Source organism: Phocoena sinus, chromosome 4 (assembly GCF_008692025.1).
Source record: "Phocoena sinus isolate mPhoSin1 chromosome 4, mPhoSin1.pri, whole genome shotgun sequence".
Taxonomy (NCBI): domain Eukaryota; kingdom Metazoa; phylum Chordata; class Mammalia; order Artiodactyla; family Phocoenidae; genus Phocoena; species Phocoena sinus.
In genome coordinates, this window is record NC_045766.1 from 85,060,743 (window position 1) to 85,083,889 (window position 23,147).

Below are 23,147 nucleotides of genomic sequence, written 5' to 3' on the forward strand. Positions count from 1 at the left end.
ATATTTGTCTTAACCTGGATGACTTACTTCACTACCCAAAATATCCCCCAGGTCCATCCATGTTGTTGCAAATGGCAAATTTTCATTCTTTTTTATGGCTGAGTAATATTCCATTGTATATATGTACCACATATTTTTCCATTCATCTGTTGATGGACACCTAGGTTGCTTCCATATCTTTGCAATATCTTGTAAATAATGCTGCTGTGAACATTGGGGTGCACATATCTTTTTGAATTAGTGTTTTTGGGTTTTTTGGATATATACCCAGGAGTGGAATTGCTGGGTCATAAGGTAGTTCTATTTTCAGTTTTTTGAGAAACCTCCCTACTGTTTTCCACAGGGCTACACCAATTTACATTCCCAACAACAGTGTGTGAGTGTTCCCTTTTCTCCACATTCTTGCCAAAATTTGTTATTTGTGTGTGTGTGTGTTTTAATGATAGCCATTCTGACAGGTGTGAGGTGATTATCTCATTGTGGTTTTGATTTGCATTTCCCTAATGACTGGCTATGTTGAGCATCTTTTCATGTTCCTTTTGGCCACCTGCGTTTCTTCTTTGGAAAAAATGTCTATTCAGGTCTTCTGCCCATTTTTTAATCAGACTGTTTGTTTGTTTTTTGATGTTGAATTGTATGAGCTGTTTATATATGTGGGATATTAACCCCTTGTCAGTCATATCACTTGCCAGTATTTTCTCCCATTCAGTAGATTGTCTTTTCATTTTGTTGATGGTTCCCTTTGCTGTCTGAAAACTTTTAAGTTTAATTAGGTCTCATTTGTTTATTTTTGCTTTTGTTTGCTTTAGGAGACAGATCCAAAAAAAATTGCTATGATTTATGTCAAAGAATGTTCTGCTTATGTTTTTCTCCAGGAATTTTATGGTTTCCCAGCTTTACATTTAGGTCTTTAATCCATTTTGAGTTTATTTTTGTGTATGGTGTTAGAGGATGTTCTAAGTTTATTCTTTTACATGTAGCTGTCCTATTTTCCCAGAACCACTTATTGAAGGGGCTGTCTTTTCTCCATTGTATATTTTTGCCTCCTTTGTCATAGATTAATTGACCATAGGTGCATGAGTTTATTTCTGGGCTCTCTATTCTGTTTCACTGATTGATGTGTCTGTTTTTGTGCCAGTATCATACTGTTTTGATCATTGTAGCTTTGTAGTATGGTCTTGAAGTCAAGGAGCATAATTCCTCCAGCTCCATTTTTCTTACTTGAGATTATTTTGGCTATTTGAGGTCTTTTGTGTTTTCACACAAAAATGTTTTTGTTCTAGTTCTGTGAAAAATGCTATTGGTATTTTGATAGGGATTGCATTGAATCTATAGATTGCCTTGGGTAGTATGGTAATTTTAACAATATTGATTCTTCCAATCCAAGAACACAGTATATCTTGCCATCTGTTTGTGTGATCTTCAATTTCTTTTATCAGTTTCTTATAGTTTTCCAAGTATAGGTCTTTTACCTCCCTAGGTAGATTTATTTCTAGGTATTTTATTCTTTTTGATGTGATGATAAATGGGATTGTTTCCTTAATTTCTCTTTCTGCTAGTTCCTTGTTAGTGTATAGAAATGAAACAGATTTCTGTATATTAATTTTGTATCCTGCAACTTTACTAAATTCATGGATGAGCTCTAGTAGTTTTCTGGTGGTGTCTTTAGGATTTTCTATGCATAGTATCATGTCATCTGCAAACAAGGACAGTTTTGCTTCTTCTTTTCCAATTTGGATTCCTTTTATTTCTTTTTCTTGTCTGATTGCTGTGGGTAGGACTTCCAATACTATGTTGAATAAAAGTGGCAAGAGTGGGCATCCTTGTCCTCTTCCTGATCTTAGAGGAAATGCTTTTAGCTTTTCACCTTTAACACATTTTTGACCAGAGGCATATTATGGCCACAGGCATTAGTTTCTGCAAAGATCCCCCAGTCAATAATGTGTTAGCTATGGGTTTGTCATATATGGCCTTTATTATGTTGAGGTATGTTCCCTCTATGCTCACTTTCTGGAGAGTTTTTATCGTAAATGGATGTTGAATTTTGTCAAAAGTTTTTCTGCATCTATTGAGATAATCATCTGTTTTTTATTTTTCAATTTGTTAATGTGGTATATCACATTGATTTGTGGATATTGAATTATCCTTGCATCCTTGGAATAAATCCCACTTGATCATACTGTATGATTATTTAATGTATTGCTGGAATCAGTTTGCTAATATTTTGTTAAGGACTTTTGCATGTATGTTCATCAGTGACATTGGCCTGTAATGTTCTTTTTTGTGTGATATCTTTGCCTGGTTTTGGTATGAGGGTGATACTGGACTCACAGAATGAGTTTGGAAGTGTTCCTTCCTCTGCAATGTTTTTGGAATAGTTTTAGAAGGATAGCTGTTAACACTTCTCTAAATGTTTGGTAGAATTCATCTGTGAAGCTCTCTGGTCCTGGACTTTCGTTTGTTGGGAGTTTTTAAAAACACTGATTCAATTTCAGTACTGGTAATTGGTCTGTTCAATTTTCTATTTCTTCCTGGTTTCGTTTTGGGAGATTGTACATTTCTAAGAATTTGTCCATTTCTTCTAGGTTGTCCATTTTGTTGTTATATAGCTGTTAGTAGTAGTCTCCTATGACCTTTTGTATTTCTGTGGTGTCAGTTTTAACTTCCCTTTTTCATTTCTGATTTTATTCGTTTGGGCCCTCTGCCTTTTTTTCTTGGTGAGTTTGGATAAAGGTTTATCAATTTTGTTTGTCTTTTCAAAGAACCAGCTTTAGTTTCATTGATTTTTTTCTATTTTTTTTTTAGTCTCTGTTTCATTAGTTACAATTCTAGGATTCCCCTGAAGTGTCTAGGACAATGCAAGACATATAGTAGATATTCAGTAAAAAGTTTTAATTGATTTAATTTTAACTATTAATTTAACAAATATTTATTGGACATTCTATGTGCAGAAACAGTGCTAGCTAGGTAGTAGGGATGAAACAATTGTCAAGTCATACACATTCTCTATCCTATACAGCTTACAAGCTATGAGGGATAGTGAGAATAAAACAAGCATAACCCTTACAACCTTGGACACCTATGTGGTATAGTTGCAGAATGGTGTTGCACTGAAGAAAACATAGTGCTTCCTCCAAAGAAAGTTAAAAATAATTCAAATTTGTTGAACAAGCATTAAAGTGGAACCCACTTAGTCTACAGGCATACATTAAAAGTTTAATTTTTCTTCTCCTTGGTTTGTTGGGTTTTTTTGTTTTTGCTTTTTAGCTCTCTGAAATTCTCCAGCAGTTTCACAGACCCAAACCCACAGATATCTTCCTCTTTCTCAGCCCCAGGCTGAGCCCTCACTCATTGTAGGCATTTGATAGTTGAGGCTCCCCATTCAAGTACAGCCTAATGAAAAACATGGAATGGTTTGTCTTTTTCCTGGTGTACTAGTTTCATTGGGAGAATCAGCTCTTTGGGCTCTCTGTTGATCTCTTCATCTCCTTTGTGATGGGGCAAGGGAGACGCTGTGTCAAAATCAAAGTAAAATTGAGGATTTAAAGTCATTTGAAATTGCAGTGGAATAAAGTCTAGACCAGGACATGAGATATTTGGGTTCTTTTTTTATTTTTTTATTATTTTTTTTATTTTAATTTTTGTCTGTGTTGGGTCTTCGTTTCTGTGCGAGGGCTTTCTCTAGTTGCAGCAAGCGGGGGCCACTCTTCATCGTGGTATGCGGGCCTCTCACTATCGCGGCCTCTCTTGTTGCGGAGCACAGGCTCCAGAAGCGTAGGCTCAGTAGTTGTGGCTCACGGGCCTAGCTGCTCCACGGCATGTGGGATCTTCCCAGACCAGGGCTTGAACCCGTGTCCCCTGCATTGGCAGGCAGATTCTCAACCACTGCGTCACCAGGGAAGCCCGATATTTGGGTTCTTATCCAAGCTCTGTAACAAATTTGATCTCAGGGAAGTCACTTTTAGTCTCAATTTCTTCATCTGTAAATAAACCAAGAAGATTGTACAGGTTTCTTGTGGCTCCGCAATTATATTTATCAGTTTAAAAATATTTACTGTTCTGTAGATTTGAAACTTTTCAAAATAAGAAGGTGAGGAAAGTATTATTTTAGTGCTTACTGTGTGAAGGGCAGTGTAGAGATACCATGGGGATAGAGTGGAGACAGACACAATACTACCCAGAAAGAGCTCACAGTCTCTGATTTAAACCAGCAAGAAGGACATTCTTTTTTTCTTTTGTGGTACACAGGCCTCTCACTGTTGTGGCCTCTCCCGTTGCGGAGCACAGGCTCCGGATGCGCAGGCTCAGCGGCCATGGCTCATGGGCCCAGCCGCTCCGCGGCATGTGGGATCCCCCCAGACCAGGGCACGAACCCATGTCCCCTGCATCGGCAAGCAGACTCTCAACCACTGCGCCACCAGGGGAGCCCTAAGGACATTCTTGATCAATGGTTTAATCAATGGTGAAGAAACAGTTCGAAGGACTGCAGTTACAGAATACCTACCACTTAATAAACCAGTTCATCAATGGTATTCAATGTACATAAATTAAATTATGAGACTGTATACACACCCATGTGCCCCACCCACCCACCGTTGTAATTCTCCATCCATAATAAGGGCATAATAAGAAAATGCTTTTACCCAAACAAATCAGTATTGTTGGATAGTTTTTAAAATGCATGTACCTGTTTTAAACTTCTAACATACCCTCAAATCTTTTTCCACCTCAGATCAAAGAACTGATTGTCACTTTTGATGCAGAACTCCGTCTCCTGAGACATCAGAAACTGAAACTAGATACTCAGATGAAATTATCTGACCTGCACCATGTCACATTATTTCAAGAAATGCTTCTCCTGAAGAATTTTGAGAAACAGGAGAACATACTTCAAGAGCGTGTTAATTCATTAGACAAAGAGGAACAGGACATGCAAGTATGAATGGGCAGAAGAGTGCTAGCTGGCTACAGCCTTAGTTATGGAGGGGACTTGATTCTTCTTTTCTTTCTTCTTCTCAACTTAATTTCCCCCCTTGTTCTAGTCCACATCTCTTTTTTGTCTTCTCTTCCTCCTCCTTTTCCCCGTTATTCCTGTTTGCTCTCTGTTTTTGGTAACCGTGCTCAGGGAGAAGTGAATCATACTTTTTAATGAATTTGATCTGATATTTTGTAAGGTAGGAGAATAAATTTTTCAAAAGTGACCCTTATGTTTAGTTTACCTAATTAAAAGTCTGTTTTTGTTGTCAGTAGCTATCATGTGAAGTTGAGTTTTGGTTATATATTATCCTTATGAATGAACATACTTGGAAAAGAAGTTGGTAAATTTCTTAAATATTATAGCTAGTTTTAGAGTAATAAATAATTGAATAGCACAGGAAATTAAGTTTATTTGTTACATATATGTTAAATTTAAAAAGATTAATTAGACCATCTATCTTTGTCTTAAAAGAAGAAGGATTGTATTAGATAATACATACTCAGTAGTGATGTCAGTTTTTAGGTATATCAGTTTCACTAAGAGCAGATGTGCCTTTTTGTTTTAGTTATCTTGTATTGATATGAAAAAAAACTTTTTTGAGACCACACATGGAAGAATACTAACTGATATCCACATATCAGTAAAAATTTCAATTTACCTAATTTAATTTCTTGAGGAAGTTAGACGTCAAAGAATCGATCTTATCTGATTCTGAACTTAACTGATTTTTACAAAAGAATTATAAAATTTTAATCAAATAAATGAATGACTCTGCATTCAGAAACATCAGAAATGTAAACTTCTATTAAGAAGCTTCAAAAATGTTTGTAGGCTGTAACCTTACATTGTAATGTACATTGTTCTCTGAACCTGGTTTATCAGAAATATTTGTCATTTGTTCTTATTTTTTGTTCGTTTAGTGGAAAATAAATGAAACTCTTAAAGAGATGGAAGAGAAAAAGAATGAAGTCGCCAAGGTCCAGGACCAAGAAAAGGCACTCTATGCTGGTTTCCAAGCAGCCCTTGGAGAAAACAATAAATTTGCTAACTTTCTCATGAAGGTACTAAAGAAGAGGATTAAGCGGGTGAAGAAAAAGAAGGTTGAAGGAGATGCTGGTTTGTATTTCTTTTTACGTATGATCCTATTTTTTTCTCATTAGCATGAAATAGAGAAATAACTAAGGGAAATAGTACACCCTTTTATTTCACTACAACATAGACAATGTAGAGGCACTATGGGGTTACAGAAGAGAGGATATAAACCTTTAGGTCTCTAACCATCTGGATTGTGTGTGTGTGTGTGTCTGTGTGTATCTGGTATAAGATATCATAGGATAGTTTCATTTAACAAGCACATCTTTTCATATGTTTATTTGCCACCTGTATATCTTTGGTAAAATGTCTCTTCATGTCTTTTGCCCATGTTTGAATAGGATTGTTTGCTTTGGTACTGTTGAGTTTTGAGAGTTCTTTACATATTACACCTACTAGTCCTTTGTCAGATATGTGGTTTGCAAATATTTTCTCCTGGTCTATAGCTTGTCTTTTCATTCCCTTAACAGAGTTTGCAGAGCAATAGTTTTGAATTTTTTCAGTGTCCAATTTGTAAATTTTTCCCTTAAAATTATTTTTCTTGGGCTTCCCTGGTGGCGCAGTGGTTGGGAGTCCGCCTGCCGATGCAGGGGACACGGGTTCATGCCCTGGTCTGGGAAGATCCCACATGCCACGGAGCCGCTGGGCCGGTGAGCCGTGGCCGCTGAGCCTGCGCGTCCAGAGCCTGTGCTCCGCAATGGGAGAGGCCACAACAGTGAGAGGCCCGCGTACGAAAAAAAAAAAAAAAAATAAAAATAAAAATATTTTTCTTCTTTTAAATTGAAGTATAATTGATTTACAATGTTGTGTTAAATTCTGGTGTACAGCAAAGTGACTCAGTTATACACATATATACACTTTTTTTATATTCTTTTTCATTATGGTTTATCATAGGATACTGAATATCATTCCCTGTGCTATACAGTAGGACCTTGTTGTTTATCTGTTCCATATATAATAGCTTACATCTCCATCTTGCCCCCATCCCCCTCCCTCTTGGCAACTACAAGTTCTCTATGTCTGTGAGTCTGTTTCTGTTTCGTAGGTAGGTTCATTTGTGTCATATTTTAGATTCCACATGTAAGTGATAGCATATGGTATTTGTCTTTCTGAGTTCACTTAGTATGATCATCTCTAGTTGCATCCATTTTGCTGCAGATGGCATTATTTCATTCTTTTTTATGGCTGAGTAGTATTCCATTGTATATATGTACCACATCTCCTTATTCCATTCATCTGTTGATGGACATTTAGGTTGTTTCCATGTCTTGACTATTGTGAATAGTGCTGCTATGAACATAGGGGTGCATGTATCTTTCTGGATTAGAGTTTTGTCTGAATATATGCCCAGGAGTGGGATTGCCGGATCATATGGTAATTCTATTTTTAGTTTTCTGAGGAACCTTCATACTATTCTCGTAGTGGCTGTACCAACTTACATTCTCACCAAGAGTGTAAGAGAGTTCCTTTTTCTCCACACCCTCTCCAGCATTTGTTATTTATATAGTTTTAATGATGGCCATTCTGACTGGTATGAAGTGATACCTCATTGTAGTTTTGATTTGCATTTCTCTAATAATTAGTGATGTTGACCATCTTTTCGTGTGCCTATTGGCCGTTTGTATTTCTTCTTTGGAGAAATGTCTATTTAGGTCTTCTGCCCATTTTTTGATTGGGTTATTTTTTGTTGTTGAGTTGTATGAGCTGTTTGTATATCTTGAGTTTTTCCCTTTTTGGATCTTGTTATGGTGTCAAGTCTGAGAACTCTTTGCCTAGCCCTAGGTCCTAAAGATTTTCTCCTATTTTTTTCTAAAAGTTTTATCATTTTACATTTTACATTTAAGTCCGTGATCCATTTGGAGTTAATTTTTGTATAAGATGTGAGACTTTGGTCAAGGTTTTTTTTTCTCCTAGGAACCTCCAATTGTTCTAGCACCATTTGTTGAAAAGGCTGTCTCTCTTCCATTGAATTGCTTTTGATCTTTGTCAAAAATCATTTGGGCCTATTTGTGTGGCTCTATATCCAGGTTTTCTATTCTCTTCTATTGATTTATGTGTCTATCTCTCCACCAATACTATAGTCTTGATTATAGTAGCTATTGAGTTCTGAAATCAGGTAGACTAATTTCTCCCAGTTTATTCTTCTTTTTCAAAATTGTTTTAGCTATTCCAACTCCTATATATTTCCATATTTTAGAATTTTTTTTCTCAACCTACAAAAAATCTTGTTGGAATTTTGATAGCAATTGTGTTAAACTTCTATATCAATCCGGGGAGAATTTGCATCTTTACTGTGTTGAGTCTTCCAATGCATGAACATAGTATGTATTTATGTAAAGCTTTGATTTGTCATCAGCATTGTGTTTTCAACATACAATTCAAGTTCATGTTTTGTTAGATTTACACCAAAGTATTTCCCTTTTTTTTTGAGTAATTTAAAAAGGTATATTGCTTTTAATCTTGGTGTCCACATATTCATACTAGTATATAGAAATATAATTGCTTTTTAGATGTTTATCTTATATCTTATAACCTTGCTTATTAGTTTTAGGGGTTTTTGATTGATTCCTTGGGAATTTCTATCTGTAAAAAGGGCCAGTTTTATTTATTTCTGGTCGGTATGCCAGTTACCTTTTATTGCCTTATTGCACTGGTTAGAACATCCAGTACTATCTTGAAATAGAGTGCTCAGAGCTGATATCCTTGCCTTAGTCCAATTTTAGGGGGAAAGCATTCAATCTTTCACCATTAAGTATGCTACCTGTACCATTAAGAAACACCTGTGTTTCATAGTCTTTATCAAGTTCAGGAAGTTCCCCTCTCTTCCTGTTTTTCATGAATTTTTATCATGAATGGGTGTTGAATTTTATCAGATGCTTTACTGCATTGACAATTATGTGATTTTTTTTTTTCTTTAGCCCGTTAAGATGGTGGATTATATTGGCTGATTACTGATTACCAGATCAGACTAGCATTTCTGAAATAAATCTCCCTTGGTGTGATGTAAAATTCTTTTTATATATTGCTGAATTCTACTTGCTAATATTTTGTTAAGAAATTTTATGTCTATATTCATGAGGACCATTGTACTGTTTTTGTACTATATTTATCTGGTTTTAGTATCAGGAGAATAATAGCTTCAGAATGTGAATTGGGAAGTCTTCTCTCCTTTTTGATTTTTCTGGAAGATATTGTAAAGAATTTATGGCAATTCTTTATAAATGTTTGGTAAAGTTCTCCAGTGAAACTATTTGGGCCAATGGATTTCTTCAAGGTAGTTTTAAAATTAGAATTTCAATGTTCTTAATAGTTACAGAGCTATTCAAATTATCTATTTTATATTGGGTGAGTTGTGGTAATTTGTATTTTTTGTGGAATTGGTCTGTTTCACCTAAGTTAGCAAATTTATGTGCATAGAGATGTTCATTGTATTTCCTTGTTATCCTTTTAATATCTGCAGCGTCTGTAGTAATATCACCTGTTGCATTCTCAATATTGGTAAGTTGTTTCTTATCTTCCTATTTTTTTTCAGTCTTGCTAGAGGTTTGTCGATTCAATTGATCTTTTTGAGAACAAATCAGCTCTTTGTATAAGTGATTTTCTCTATTATTTTTCTGCTTTCAATTTTATTGCTTTCTGTTATTATCTTTACTATTAGCTTCCTTCAGCTTGCTTTGGGTTTATTTTGTACTCCTGTTTTTAAGTTTTGAGGTGGGAGCTTAAATCATTGACTTGAGAATTTTTCCTCTTTTCTAGTTTAGTACGATAATTTCTTTCTCAGCACTGCTTTAGCTGTATTCCACAAATTTTCAAGTGCATTTTCATTTCCATTCAGGTCAATGTAGTTTTAAAATTTACATTGTGACTTCTGGGTCCCATCGATTATATACAAGTGTGTTGTGTAGGTCCAAGTGTTTTGAGATTTTCCTGTTATCTTTCTGTTATTGAGTTCTAGTTTGATTCCATTGTGGTCAGAGAACACACTTTGTATCATTTCAGTTCTTTTATATTTGTTGAGATTTGTTTTATGGTCTGACATACGGTCAATCTTGGTGTATGTTCTGTGGGCACTTGCAAAGAATGTATATTGTGCTGTTTTGTGTGAAGTGTTTTATTACCGTTAGTTAGATTCTACTGATTGATGATACTGTTCAGGTCTTCTGTATCCTTGCTGATTTTCTGTATAGTTTTTGCATCAAATGTTGACAGAGGGGGTGTTGAAGTCTCCCAATATAATCATGGATTTGTCTATTTCTCCTTTCATTTTTGTCAGTTTTTGCTTCACATATTTTGCAGCTCTGCTGTTTTATGAATACACATTTAATATTGCTATGTCTTCTTGATGGATTGACACTTTTATCATTATATAAGGTCTTTTTCTGTCTTGGGTAATTTTCTTTGCTCTGAAGTCTATTTATCTTATATTAGTATAGTCAGTCCTGCTTTGCTTTGATTAATAGTTGCATAATATGCCTTTCCCCTCCTTTTAATTTCAACTTGACTATATAGTTATATTAGAAATGAATTTCTGATAGACAGCATATGGTCAAATAATGTTTTTGATCCACTCTGTCTTCTAATTGGTATATTGAACCACTTACATTTGATATATTAGGGCTTAAGTCTGCCATTTTATTTTTTTATTTTTTTATTTTTTTTATTTTTTTTTTTGCGATACGCGGGCCTCTCACTGCTGTGGCCTCTCCCGTTGTGGAGCACAGGCTCCGGACGCGCAGGCTCAGCGGCCATGGCTCACGGGCCCAGCCGCTGCCGCGGCATGTGGGATCTTCCCGGACCGGGACACGAACCCATGTCCCCTGCATCGGCAGGCGGACTCCCAACCACTGCGCCACCAGGGAAGCCCCATTTTATTTTTTATTTGCTCTTATTCTCCGTTTTCTGTGTTTGTTCTTTTTCCTACCTTCCTGTGTGTTACTTGAACATTTTCTTTAGAATTCCATTTTAATTTTCTCTAGAACTTTTTAATGTATCTCTTTGTATACTTTTTTTAGTGGTTGCTCTATATATTATTGATACATTATATATACATAATTTATCCCAGTCCACCAGTGTCATCATTTTACCAGTTTAAGTCAAGTATAGAATCCTCATCTACCTTTACATCTCTTTATCTTCCCTATTTATAATATGCTTGTCTTAAATATTTCCTCTACATACATCTAGAACCATATCAGACAATGTTATAATTTTTGCTTCAATTATCAAACATAATTTAAACACTTGGAGGAGGAAAGCCTATTGTATTTATCCATGTTTCTGCTCCAAGTTTCCTGTTTTAAAAAATAATTTTCCTTCTGTGTAAGGAATTTCTTTTATCCATTCTTTTAGGGCAGGTATACTAGCGGCAATTTTTAAAATTTTCCTATAATCTGAGTATGTCTTGATTTCTCCTCTTTTTCTGAAAGACATTTTCACTGGGTATAGGATTGTAGGTTGGCATTTCTTTTCTTTCAGCATTTGAAAAATATTGTGCCAATTCCTTCTGGTCTCCATAGTTTCTGATGAGAAACCCTCTGATATTCAAATTGCTTATCCCCTTTTCTCTGTTTGCCTTCAAGATTTTTTTCTCTTTAGTTTTCAGAAGTTTGACTGTGATGAGTCTTAGTGTAGATTTTTTTTGGATTTATCCTCTTTGGAATTCATTCAACTTATCCATAGGTTTATGTCCTTTGCCAAATTTGAGAAGTTTTCAGCCATTATTTCTTCAAGTCCTTTTAAAGACCCCCTCTTTTCCTCACTCCTTCATGTGACTCTAATGGCATGAATGTTAGACCTTTCATTATGGTCCCATAGGCCCCTGAGGCTCTGGGGTTTGGATTCTGTTTGTTTTTCCAGTTTGTTTTCTCTCTGTTGTTCAAACTGGCTACTTTCTACTGTTCTTTCTTCAAGTTCACTGATTCATTTCTCTGTCCCCTCCATTCTGCTGTTGAACTCATCCATTAGTTTCTATTCTAATTATTGTATTTTTCAGTTCTAAAATTTCCATTTAGTTCTTCTTTATATAAATAAATAGGCTGAGACTATTTCTTTGAGGCATTGCATTTTTTCATTTGCTTCAAGTGTGTTCATAATTGCTCATTGAAGCATTTTTATCTTGCCTGTTTACTTTGTCAGATAATTCTAACATTTCTGCATCTTAGTGTTAACGTTTATTGGTTGTCTTTTCTCATTCAGTTGGAGATATTCTTGGTTCTTGGTATGATGCATGACTTCCAGTTGAGAGCTGGAGACGTTCATATTATGTATGAGATTCTGTATCTTATTTAAATCTTCTGGTTTACTTGGCTTTCTCTAACACTGTTCTTCCAGAGGAGGGAGTGGGTGCATCCTCCTTACTGCCAAGTGGAGGTACTCAGCCCTTTTTTTTCACCCAAGGGAAGGGAGATCTCCTTACTATTGTTGTGTGCAGATGGGAGTCCCAGCTCCCCACAGAATCTCTACTGACAGCATGGTGAGGTCATTTGGCTAGAGAGAGCAGGTTCTGGTTGGGCCTTTCTTTATCTGCACCTGTTGGTGTTTCAGGTTTCTTAGTCTTCTCCACCTCTGAGATACAGGGCAAAAAAAAAGGCCCAAGGAACTCACCACAGTGTTGTTCCTCAGGGTTTGAAGTGCATTAGTAGGTCTGCTGCCTTCTTCCCACTTCTCAGAGTCTTCTTGTGTTTGTTTTACATATAATGTCCAGGGGTTTGGGCTGTATTTAGTGGGAGGAATAGGAGAAGTAGATCTGCTTCCTTTTCTTGAAAACAGAAATCTATGTAAGAATCTTAAAGCCTAATTTTAAACTTTGCTGATTTATTCCATAAGGTGGTACAGATCACTTGTAGTCATTTTAAGAGACATTTTAATTAAATTAAATTTATTTATTTATTTATTTTTGGCTGCGTTGGGTCTTTGTTGCTGGGTGCAGGTTTTCTCTAGTTGTGGTGAGTGGGGGCTACTCTTTGTTGTGGTGTGTGGGTTTCTAATTGCGGTGGCTTCTCTTGTTGCGGAGCACGGGCTCTAGGCATGCGGGCTTCAGTAGTTGTGGCTCGCGGGCTCTACGGTGCAGTCTCAGTAGTTGTGGCGCACAGGCTTAGTTGCTCCGCGGCACGTGGGACCATCCTGGACCAGGGCTCAAACCCATATCCCATGCATTGGCAGGCGGATTCTTAACCACTGTGCCACCAGGAAAGTTCTGAGACATTTTAATTTAACAAATCTTCTAGTGAGTATAAGGTCCACTTCTTATCTCTATTTTTTGATGTTCCATATAATAGAAATTGCCAGTTGTTCACACATGGGCTCAAGGTGTTTTAAAAGAAAATGGGGTTAGAGTTGAGTGGGGGAGGTCTACAATTCCTTATCCAAAACTCTTAGGAGCAGATGTATTTTAGTATTCAAAAAATTTTATAAAATGCATTAAATATGACATTGTTAAAGGAAAAAATCATTCATGACACTTGTTAAGAATAAGGCAGACTTTATTCAGGGGATCACTATAATGGAATTTTGTAGTAGGGGAGAGATCAGCTCAACTCTGAATACAACAAGGCAAGTGGAGATTTATAGCCAAGGAGCATGGTCAGGGTTAGTTGATAGAAAATTACTAAGAGGTAGGGTAATTCTTTGCTAAACTGACCTAACAGGGTTTCTGTTGAAGGCAGGCTGGAGTGATAAGATATTGAGGGTGGGGAATGAGGAATTTGACCAGCTATCAAGGGTGGGGAATTACTCAGCAGGACTCTTGCTAAAACTGAACTAAATGGGCCCAGGACAGAGCCCATTTAGTTCAAGGTCAAGGACTAGTCAGAGGACTCAGAGGAGTCTGACTCAAGTTTGGTTAAAGGCGAGAGTCTTTGTCCACTAACACCCCCAGTAGGGTTTGGTGCAGAATCTCTAAATCAAACATCGTAATACTTCTGCAGCAAGACATGAATATTCACACTAAGTAGGTTAAGTGAAGATTATAAATGGTATTACTTCGGTTCAGAGAAGTTATGAAAAATCTTCTCTGTTTTCAGAGCACTGTGATTTAGGAATTGTGGACTGTATAACCAAGCGTGTGTTAGGTGGGTCACAGCATAAGCAGCTTGGCAGCTTGATCTCAACCCTCTGTGACTCAATGCATGGAAATTAATCGCACAGCCTTCTGCAGGCATTTGAGTTTGTGGTCTCTGTATCCGTAACCATTTTAAATTCTTCTAAAACTACTGAATAATTTCCTTATTTACCTGTTGTTTCCCTAGTAACTAACTCATTGAGAAATGATTTATTTTTAAAGTCTTAACACAGGAACTTCTCTGCCTATTAACAGTGTTTCCCTCTCTCCTTAGATGAAGATGAAGAAAGTGATGAATCAAGTGAAGAAGAATCCAGCTTGGAGAGTGATGAGGATGAGTCTGGATCTGAAGATGAGGTTTTTGATGATTCTATCTGCCCAACAAGTAAGTGGGATAAAACCATGCATTCTCTGTTACGTGTGACTATGGATTGATAATACCAAAAATTCCCTTTTTTTGGTTTCTCGATTGTCTCATAATGATGTTTAAGGAAAGGATGGCTTAATATGTATGAAGTATAGTCTAATGGATACTCTTTGGGGCTCTCTGGACAATTAATTTTCTGTTTCTTGAGGCAGCTACTTATGAGTACCCAATTAAATAATCTGCAGACAATCTCTAGTTGATTCAGAGTCATAAATTATGCAGAACGTTTCATTTTATAGAGAAACAGAAGATTTATATATAAAAATATATATTTAAGTATATTTTTATAAAGCTCTTCCTTTTTGCCAAACCATTCAGTTTTCATATTTCAAACCTGTTTTGTAAGGGCAATTTTTACATTTCCTGGAGATGCTTGGCAACTTATATTCACTGTTTTCACTGGTGAAACCAGTCTGAAATATTCTTACAGTCCAATATTCTTATAGTCCAGACCAATATTCTTACCGGCTCAATACATGAATGGCTCAGTAGGAAAACTATTTCTTCTTGATCTGAAATTATTTTCCTAGGTATTTCATATCAATTATAAATCATATTTTAAAGTCAAATAAAGTTTAAATCTTGTTTTGATTTTGAAAATAAAAATCTTCTTAAAATCATATTTATGAGTGGAAGAAAGCTAGAAAATCTTGTAGTGCAACTTGTTATTTTATAGCAGGATTAAACGGCTTGAACAAAGACTCACAGTTGGTTTAGTGGTAGAACTTGGGATGGAGCTATGGTTCCTAAATTCCATTGTAGTGATCCATTATATTTTCACATTCTTTATCAATTACTCAGTGGATAAATGTGGCTGTCAGTGTGATATAGTGGAAATTAATACAGAGGTACTGTACTTGAATCCCATTCTGTCACATATCAGCTGTGTGACCTCTCTGAGGCTTACGGTGGTCGGGTGGTCGTGACCTATAAAATGGGAACAACAGTCTCTACCTTGCAGGGCCTGTGAGCCTTGAATGAGATAAGGTAAATAAAGGACCCAGCACCAAGCCTGGCTCAGACCACTGCTCAGAACATCAATACTAGTATCATAACCACTATCATGATTATTAATACCATTAATAATTTCTACCCAGAATAATTTCTACCTGGAGCCCTAAGTATGATGGAACCTTGCTGGAGTAGATGGACATTAATAATTCTGAAGCTCCAAAGTCCACACTTACTGTATTACTACATTCCCTAACAAATGGGGCTGCTTTACTGTTTTGACTGTCTTTTCAGATTGTGATAAGGGTCTCTTTGAACTGGCCCTTCAACTTCGAGAGAAAAGGCTGGACATTGAAGAGGCCTTAGTTGAAGAAAAGAAAATGATCGATAACCTCAGAAAGGAATATGATACATTGTCCAAAAAAGTATGTTGGTCTGCCCTTCTCAGGTCTGTTCATCCTCTCCCAACAAGCTACATCTCCTTGCAGCTATAATATTGCTATTTCATAGCAATGGCATGAGTTAGGACTTCTTGTAAGAGAACAGACATTTCCCATGTTATATCCATTTACAGTTGTGGTTGAGGGGCCATTGCTCTTTTAATGACTGGGACTTCCTTTATCTAAATCACTGGCCTCCAAACTTTTTTGATTACATACTTCTATAAGTAAAAAAATTGTGGAGCACATATTCCCACAATAAATGTATATTTATTTATAAATTATATACATGAACTATTGTACTAATATATTTTATGTATTATGAAACATTTGCAAAAACAGAAATTAACAAGAATAAGATAAAAGTACATAGAAATTGAAACTTCTTTCCGGACCCCAGTAGATGACTTTGACACTCTGGGGTGTATGCATTCCATGTGGGAGGCCACTAAGCTAAACTTCTGGGACAATTATAGTGAGTTTTCTGCTGTATCTGCTCAGCTTCCCTCTTAGGTACTCCTTCCTAGAGCAGCATCACTTGACTCATATTCAGAAATATTTTTGATAGATTGCTTCCCCTCTTGAGCAAGGAAATGATTTGGAAAACTTTCTAGTATTTTAGGAGATGAAGCTATGTGCTTTAGAAATACTGTAGTTAGTAGTTTCATGACTTTAAAGGGCTTTTTTCTCTAGTTTATTGATGTCATTATGACCAAATGAGATTTGCACCATCCTGACAAAGACATTCCAGGCTGAGAGATGCTTTTACTGCAGAAAACAAAAGGGAGATGGGGACAAGTCTTCTGAGTTTTCGTTAACAAAACCTATACAACTCTGGGGTCATTGGAACAATTGAAAAGGTGGTGTGGATCACGACTTAGCAGGAAGAGAATAATACATATTGCTGGGCTGCAGACTGGGATCGTCCGTTTAATCACAGCCCAACAAAGCAGATCCAGCTCATGCTTTTGCTTCCTCCCAGAAAGGCTTCATTTACCACCTCGGGAATATATTCAGTGAATCTTTTCAACATCTCACACATGGGGCTTTCCACAGGTCAAGATTGTGGCAACTAATCTGAACATGGCCGAGGAGGCCCTGGAGGCTTATCAACGTGAGAAGCAGCAGCGGTTGAATGAACTGCTGGTTGTGATTCCTCTCAAGCTCCACCAGGTGACGGGTCTGAGAGGTTGCCCCACCCTGTCTGAGCAGGAAAGCCATATGACACTCAGGCTTTTCCAGAGAAAAATTCATGGGCCACTAGGGGGCAGAAGTGCAGTCCTTGGCTGAGAAATCTACCTGTAGAATGACACCCCAACTTTTCTTACCCCTTCTGAGATTGTTATAAAAGCATAATATGAAAACATGTATATTTCCCTGTGGTCCGTTATCACTTTGAAAGTTGAATCATTTCAAGTCTGAAGAAATGAGAAGCCTATGACTTAAAGGAATGGCTTGGAGGTTGAAATGTTGGCTCTTGGACACATGTCACTTTTCACACCATCTTTAAGTAGACATGAACTAACGATGCAAGAAGTAGCTTCACTTAGTCTCTACTTGTTAATGAGGGAGGTTAAGATAAAAGGAAAATATTCTTTCTCTTTTTTCCCTCTCTTTGTTCATCTCTATATCCTGCTCAAACTACAACTTACATTAAAATGCAGAGATCATATCAGCGAAGTACCATGTTTTGTCACGTAAATAGAGAAAGCTGTATGTTAGGAGAAAAACCTAAGATCAGCCTTACATACATCTTGTTTAACCTGACCCAAACAGGATTAGCGATCTGTAGCAATTTGCCTAATATGCCAACCCTGAAGTGTCCGTTCCATCCTTATGCAGTAGATATCAAGCATGGTTTTTTTGGAAAGAAGTGCTGTCCCAGAGGGACATAATGTGACTTCTATTTGAAAGTGGCTTCCTGCTTTTACCTTACTCAGTGGTGACAAGGGACAGAGAAAGAAGTGTTTCCCTTATGCTTTCCGTGACCTTCAGTTTAGCTTGATCTTTGTCTATTTTGATTTCTGTTTTGTTTTGCTTTTGTAGATAGAGTATGTGGTATTCGGAGAAATACCTAGTGATCTTTCTGGAACTTTGGTCTTTTCGAACCACTCCTTGGGACGACTGCAAGAACGAATTGTCCAGCTCCACGAGGAAAATTCCCAGCAGCAAAAACTTAACAAAGATTGCCGGGAACGGCGTAAACAGCTCATCCGAGAAAAGAGAGAGATGGCCAAAACTATACAGAGTGAGTATTAAGCCCATGGCTTATTTAGTAATATTTATTGATTAGAGAGCGAACTGTCAAGTGACCATCTCCAACTTTGAAAACAGCAGGTCATCACAGATCAGAACCACTGAGAGGAAATAACACCTTCCCGTCTTCCCACTTACTCTCTCTCCTGATTCTATCAAAAGGTCATTCTCCTGTTTTAAAAGGATAAATATTTTGTCACAGAAACAGTTTCTTGCAATTTCTAAAGGTTTTATGTATAATAAATTATAGAATAATACAGCAATATCCCTTGTACCCACTAGCAAGCTTAAGAAATAAGCATTGAAGATACAACTGAAGGCCCTTCTCCTTATAATACTGTTCTGCTCTCTCCTTCCCCAGAATCAACCACCAGGCACGTCTGTATGCATATGGATGTATCCACACACAGTATACAAAGTGCCTTTGTATGTTTTTAACTGTAATATAATATTATTCCTATCACTTTGCAGTTCACTTTATTAAACCAGTTTTTGAGAGTAATCCGTATTGCTACAGATAATTACTCATTTTAACTGGTACTACAATATTCCATTGTAGGACTGTAAAAGAGTTTTTCTTCAGTCTCCTGTTGATGGATATTTAGGGTACTTGTAACTTTTCATGATTACAGACAGTGTTAAAGTGAACCTTCTTGTACATGTCTCCCTGTGCATGTGTGGAAGGAGGTGAGTCCCCAGGACTGGGGGCTCTGGGTGAGAGGCGGGTGTGTGCATTTTCCATTCTCCTGGGTATTGTCAAGTTGCCCTCCAAAGTGGCTGTACCCTTTTCTCTCCCTTGGCAGTGTGAGAATTTCCTGGGCTCCATAGTCTAATCAACACTTAATACTGCTAGACTTTCATATTTCTGCCAACCTCGTAGATGTTAAAACTGTATTTCACTGTTTCCTGAAGTCCTTGAGGTTGAATGTCTTCACATAGCTTATTTGCTGTGTATTTGTGTTTCCTTTTCTTGCCTGTCATACACTTTGCCCATTTTTTAAAATTTTATTGATTGTAGGGAGTTTTTTCCTACATTTTATGTCTTTCTTTGTCCATTACATTCACTTCGAATCTTTTCTAATGTGTCTCGCCTTTTTACTTTATTTACTGTATCTTTTTGGGATACAGACATTTAAAAATCTCAATATAATTAATTTTATCAATCTATTTATAGTTTGTTCATTGTGTGTGTGTGTGTGTGTGTGTGTGTCTTTAAGAAATCCTTTCCTATTTTGAGGTCACAAAGATATTTTTCTATCGTTTCTTCTATTTGTAGTGTTCCTCACATTTACGTTCTTAATTCAGATGGAATTGAGGTGTATAGTATAAGATGTATGGAGTAAAGACAATTCTTTTAAAATACCTTTTGAATGTTTGATATATGGAACATATGTGTAAGTGATGAAGTATTCCAACTTTAATAATAATATTACCAATACTATAATAGCATCTACCTTAATGCCACAGACCTGTACACTTTAAAGATTAAAATGACACATTTTGTTATGTGTATTTTACCACAACTGAATAATATTTTTTAAAAGAAAATTTGAAAAAGAAAAATGGGAAGAATATAGCGGTCAGTCAATCCAAGTTGCTTGGATTTGTAGAGGTCAGTTTCTAATGAGTGATGATGGTTCTACCCTCATGGGTGGCTGGATTATAAAATTTTAAAATACATGTTAAGACCCTATGTTTGAATAACACTTATTTGAGACATAGAGTTTTCTCACGTATAAACCTTGAGGCCCCAATGTTTCTCACGTACTTCACATTCCTTTGGCTTCTGTAGCCTGTGAATGTTGTTTATATTTGGAAATACTATTTGTCAAACCAAGGAACAAACCAGTATGAAAATGAGGAAAGAAGCTTATTTCCATCTGAGTAACCTCACAGTTTGGAAAAATGTGTGAAGAAGATGAAATGAAGTATTCACATTTCTGGAATGTTAATTGAAATTAAAAAAAAAAAAAAGTCCCATGTGGTTCAAGTTTTATTCAGTGACTTTGAGTTCTTCTACCCCCGGTCCATTTTCTGAAAGCAAGTTGTGAGTCTGGTTAAAGACTGATCTCCTAATTCAGAAGGTGAAGCTAGGAGTGGTTCCTTTACTGTATCTCAAAGAACAAATGCTTACCAGTGGTGAAAAACACCACAGTCACTCACTGTTGCCTGCCTCCATCCCTAGACCCAATGGGGAAGAAGAGGAGAGTCTAGAACATGGGGTGGGGAGGTAAGTTCTCTCCTTTTCAAGGAGAGCACAGCTTGCAGCCATGGGGACAGAGGATGGGGAGTGTTCCAGAAGGCTTTATGTGCCCAGGGAACACTAGCTGGCCTGAGTCAGGAGAAGGGTGTTGTTAGGCTGGCTCCACAGTGGGAAGGGCAAGGACCAGAGTCCGTGTCCTAGTACATGAGGCTGCCTTGGGAGAGGGCACCCTGTTATATGGGGCTAGCTGGGGGAAGTCAAGGTTCTTACTGAGGGAGGCCAAGCGGGCAGCCACAGGCTAGCCACACATGTGCCAATAATCCAGTCATTTCATTTGCATCACTGAGTATCATGGCCACCGCATGACACAAGTCCATGGGGTGCCACTCACGTAGAATAGAAATGAATAACCCTCCCTGGATTGTGCAGAATGGCAGCCATGCTGATTATACCATTATCATTCAGCCATAACGATTATATCTGAATACAAATTCCTGTATTGTAACAGAATTGCATCATCTTGTTATACCTTAGGGCCTTCAGACTTCACTTAGGGGACTCTGGTGACTGAGAAAATCTTGTTACAAGATTATACTTTCTTGGGGAGCTCAGACTCCACAAATGGAATTTTCTCCAGGTTTTCCAGTGTTCACATGTTGAGGAAACACAGTAAACAAAAGTAAAACATATTGCATGTTAGATGGAGAGGATTGTTAAGAAGAAAAAATTAGAAAGGGACTGGGAAAGAGTGCTGAGGTCCATAGGAAGCCAGGGAAGAGCTCCCTGGAAAGGTGATATACTTACTAAGATGTGGTTTTTCCCTGGTTAGGGGACAAATTACATTTGGTTACACCTTCAGAAATGGGTGTTTTGGAAATGAGTCTTTCACCAGTCTCACAACTTGTTTTCAGAAAATGGGCTGTGTGGAGTGAATCACGTGGCTATTCGGGAAGAGAATTCCAGACAATTCCATACGAGGATATCCAAGTGAGCCTGGAATGTTTGTGAAGGTTGAGAAAAAGATGTCTGGAGTGAATGAGGAGAGAGGTGTGGGAAAGGAGGTGGGAGAGACAAAAATAGGGGCAGGGCAGGACAGGTAGGACCTTGTGAACCACTGCAAGGATTTTAATATTTTTACTTGGAATAAGATGGAAACTTCTGTTCAGTGACTGTTCTGTTCTCAACACCAGATGTTATAGAGATCAGTAATAAAAAATTAAAAACTGAAGGCTTCATAATCCCATTTGGGCCCATGAATAATCTGAGGAGGGGCAGCTCAGAAGGTGTAGCCAGTTGGGAAAGATGAGTCCCTTTTACACAGGAATTTGAAGTAGATGAAAAGACAATAGAGCAATGTGCATTCTAGGAAAGTAGTAGGTGAAAAGTCACAGAGGAAAACCCAACTGGTAACGTAAACTCTTATCATCTTCTTGCAAAAGCTGTTCCTTAGAATGGTAGCGGTATTGGTATTATTCATTTAGTAACAGTGGGATCTGGTGAACAACCTGACAGTGACTGTCTTCTTTCAGAAATGGAAGAAACAGTCAGTCAACTAATGGTCAGCAAGTTTGGCCGTGTGATCAACCTAGAAGCCCTTCAGACACTTTCTGTGAATACAACACTTGAAGAACTAAAGATCAAGAAACTTCGAAAGGAGCTATCAAACGCAAAGGAAATGAAGATGTGGGAGGTTAGGATGAGAGGGCAGGTGATCCACTGGGTGGAGGCAAGAACTCCTGGTGAGCTTTCAGTGGTTCCTGCGAAGCATCTGTACACCTGGAGACACGTGTGTGAGCCCCACTTGGTTCCTCCATGATCTTAAGCCTGTCTCGGCTTTCTTACCGTTTACTTAGTTGAGCCACTGGTCTATCTTGGGATGAAAGCACTAGCATTGGGTCTGGGATCCAGGATTCATGTAAATACGATGGCAAAATCGCATGAAAGATTACAGAGAGATTCTACTCTGAGGTCTGCATTAATGTATAAACTTTCTAATAGTGTTAGACATGAACTGCTATACTCTGATGGACCTAATTGTATTATTCTACATAGCTTTCTTTTGATGCTATTTCCATTCTGGAAATTAGAAAAACATCTCTGAGTAATACATTTTATAACAAGGTATATACTATTTAGCTGGTAGGGTCTTAGAAGGTATTAAATGCCTACACTGTTCCCAGAGCCATGAGATGAGGCAGTACCCCAGTTACAGCCTGATTCAGAGACAGGAACTTTTACAAAGATTTTATAAGCCCACAAATAAGTATGGCTTCTCCAGTTTTCTGTCTTCACAGTACATAGGGAAGGAGGAGAGGTTCCTAGCGCTCCCTCTTTTTTTAAAAATATTTATTTATTTTCCTTATTATTTTTTTTGGCTGCCTCAGGTCTTAGTTGCGGCACACGGGGTCTTTGTTGAGGCATGCGGGATTTTTTTGTGACGGCGCAAGGTCTGCTCGGGTTTTCTCTCTCTCTAGTTGTGGCGCGCTGGGCTCCAGGGCACGTGGGCTCTGTAGTTTGCTGCGCGTGGACTCTAGTTGATGCGCGCAAACTCAATTGTTGTGGTGCGTGGGCTTAGTTGCCCCATGGCATGTGGGATTGAACCTGTGTCCCCTGCACTGGAAGGTGGATTCTTTACCACTGGACCACCAGGGAAGTCCCTCCTAGTGCTATCTTGTCTCATCTTATCGAAGATTTGCCACTGTACCGTGAAGAAACAAATTACTTCAGTGTTCGTGTGAGTG

General features: G+C 37.6%; 1 protein-coding gene across 1 annotated transcript in view; it reads left to right on the plus strand.

Moving 5' to 3' along the window:
* The window catches only part of CFAP44 (cilia and flagella associated protein 44), a 140,270-nt gene that overhangs the window by 110,852 nt on the left and 6,271 nt on the right, over window positions 1–23,147 (plus strand). Inside the window, exons 26-32 of the mRNA XM_032630144.1 lie at window positions 4,733–4,936; window positions 5,899–6,094; window positions 14,404–14,514; window positions 15,802–15,932; window positions 17,004–17,120; window positions 17,994–18,195; window positions 21,936–22,096. Of these exons, the coding sequence (XP_032486035.1) occupies window positions 4,733–4,936; window positions 5,899–6,094; window positions 14,404–14,514; window positions 15,802–15,932; window positions 17,004–17,120; window positions 17,994–18,195; window positions 21,936–22,096 (1,122 nt within the window). The remainder of the gene's footprint in view (window positions 1–4,732; window positions 4,937–5,898; window positions 6,095–14,403; window positions 14,515–15,801; window positions 15,933–17,003; window positions 17,121–17,993; window positions 18,196–21,935; window positions 22,097–23,147) is intronic.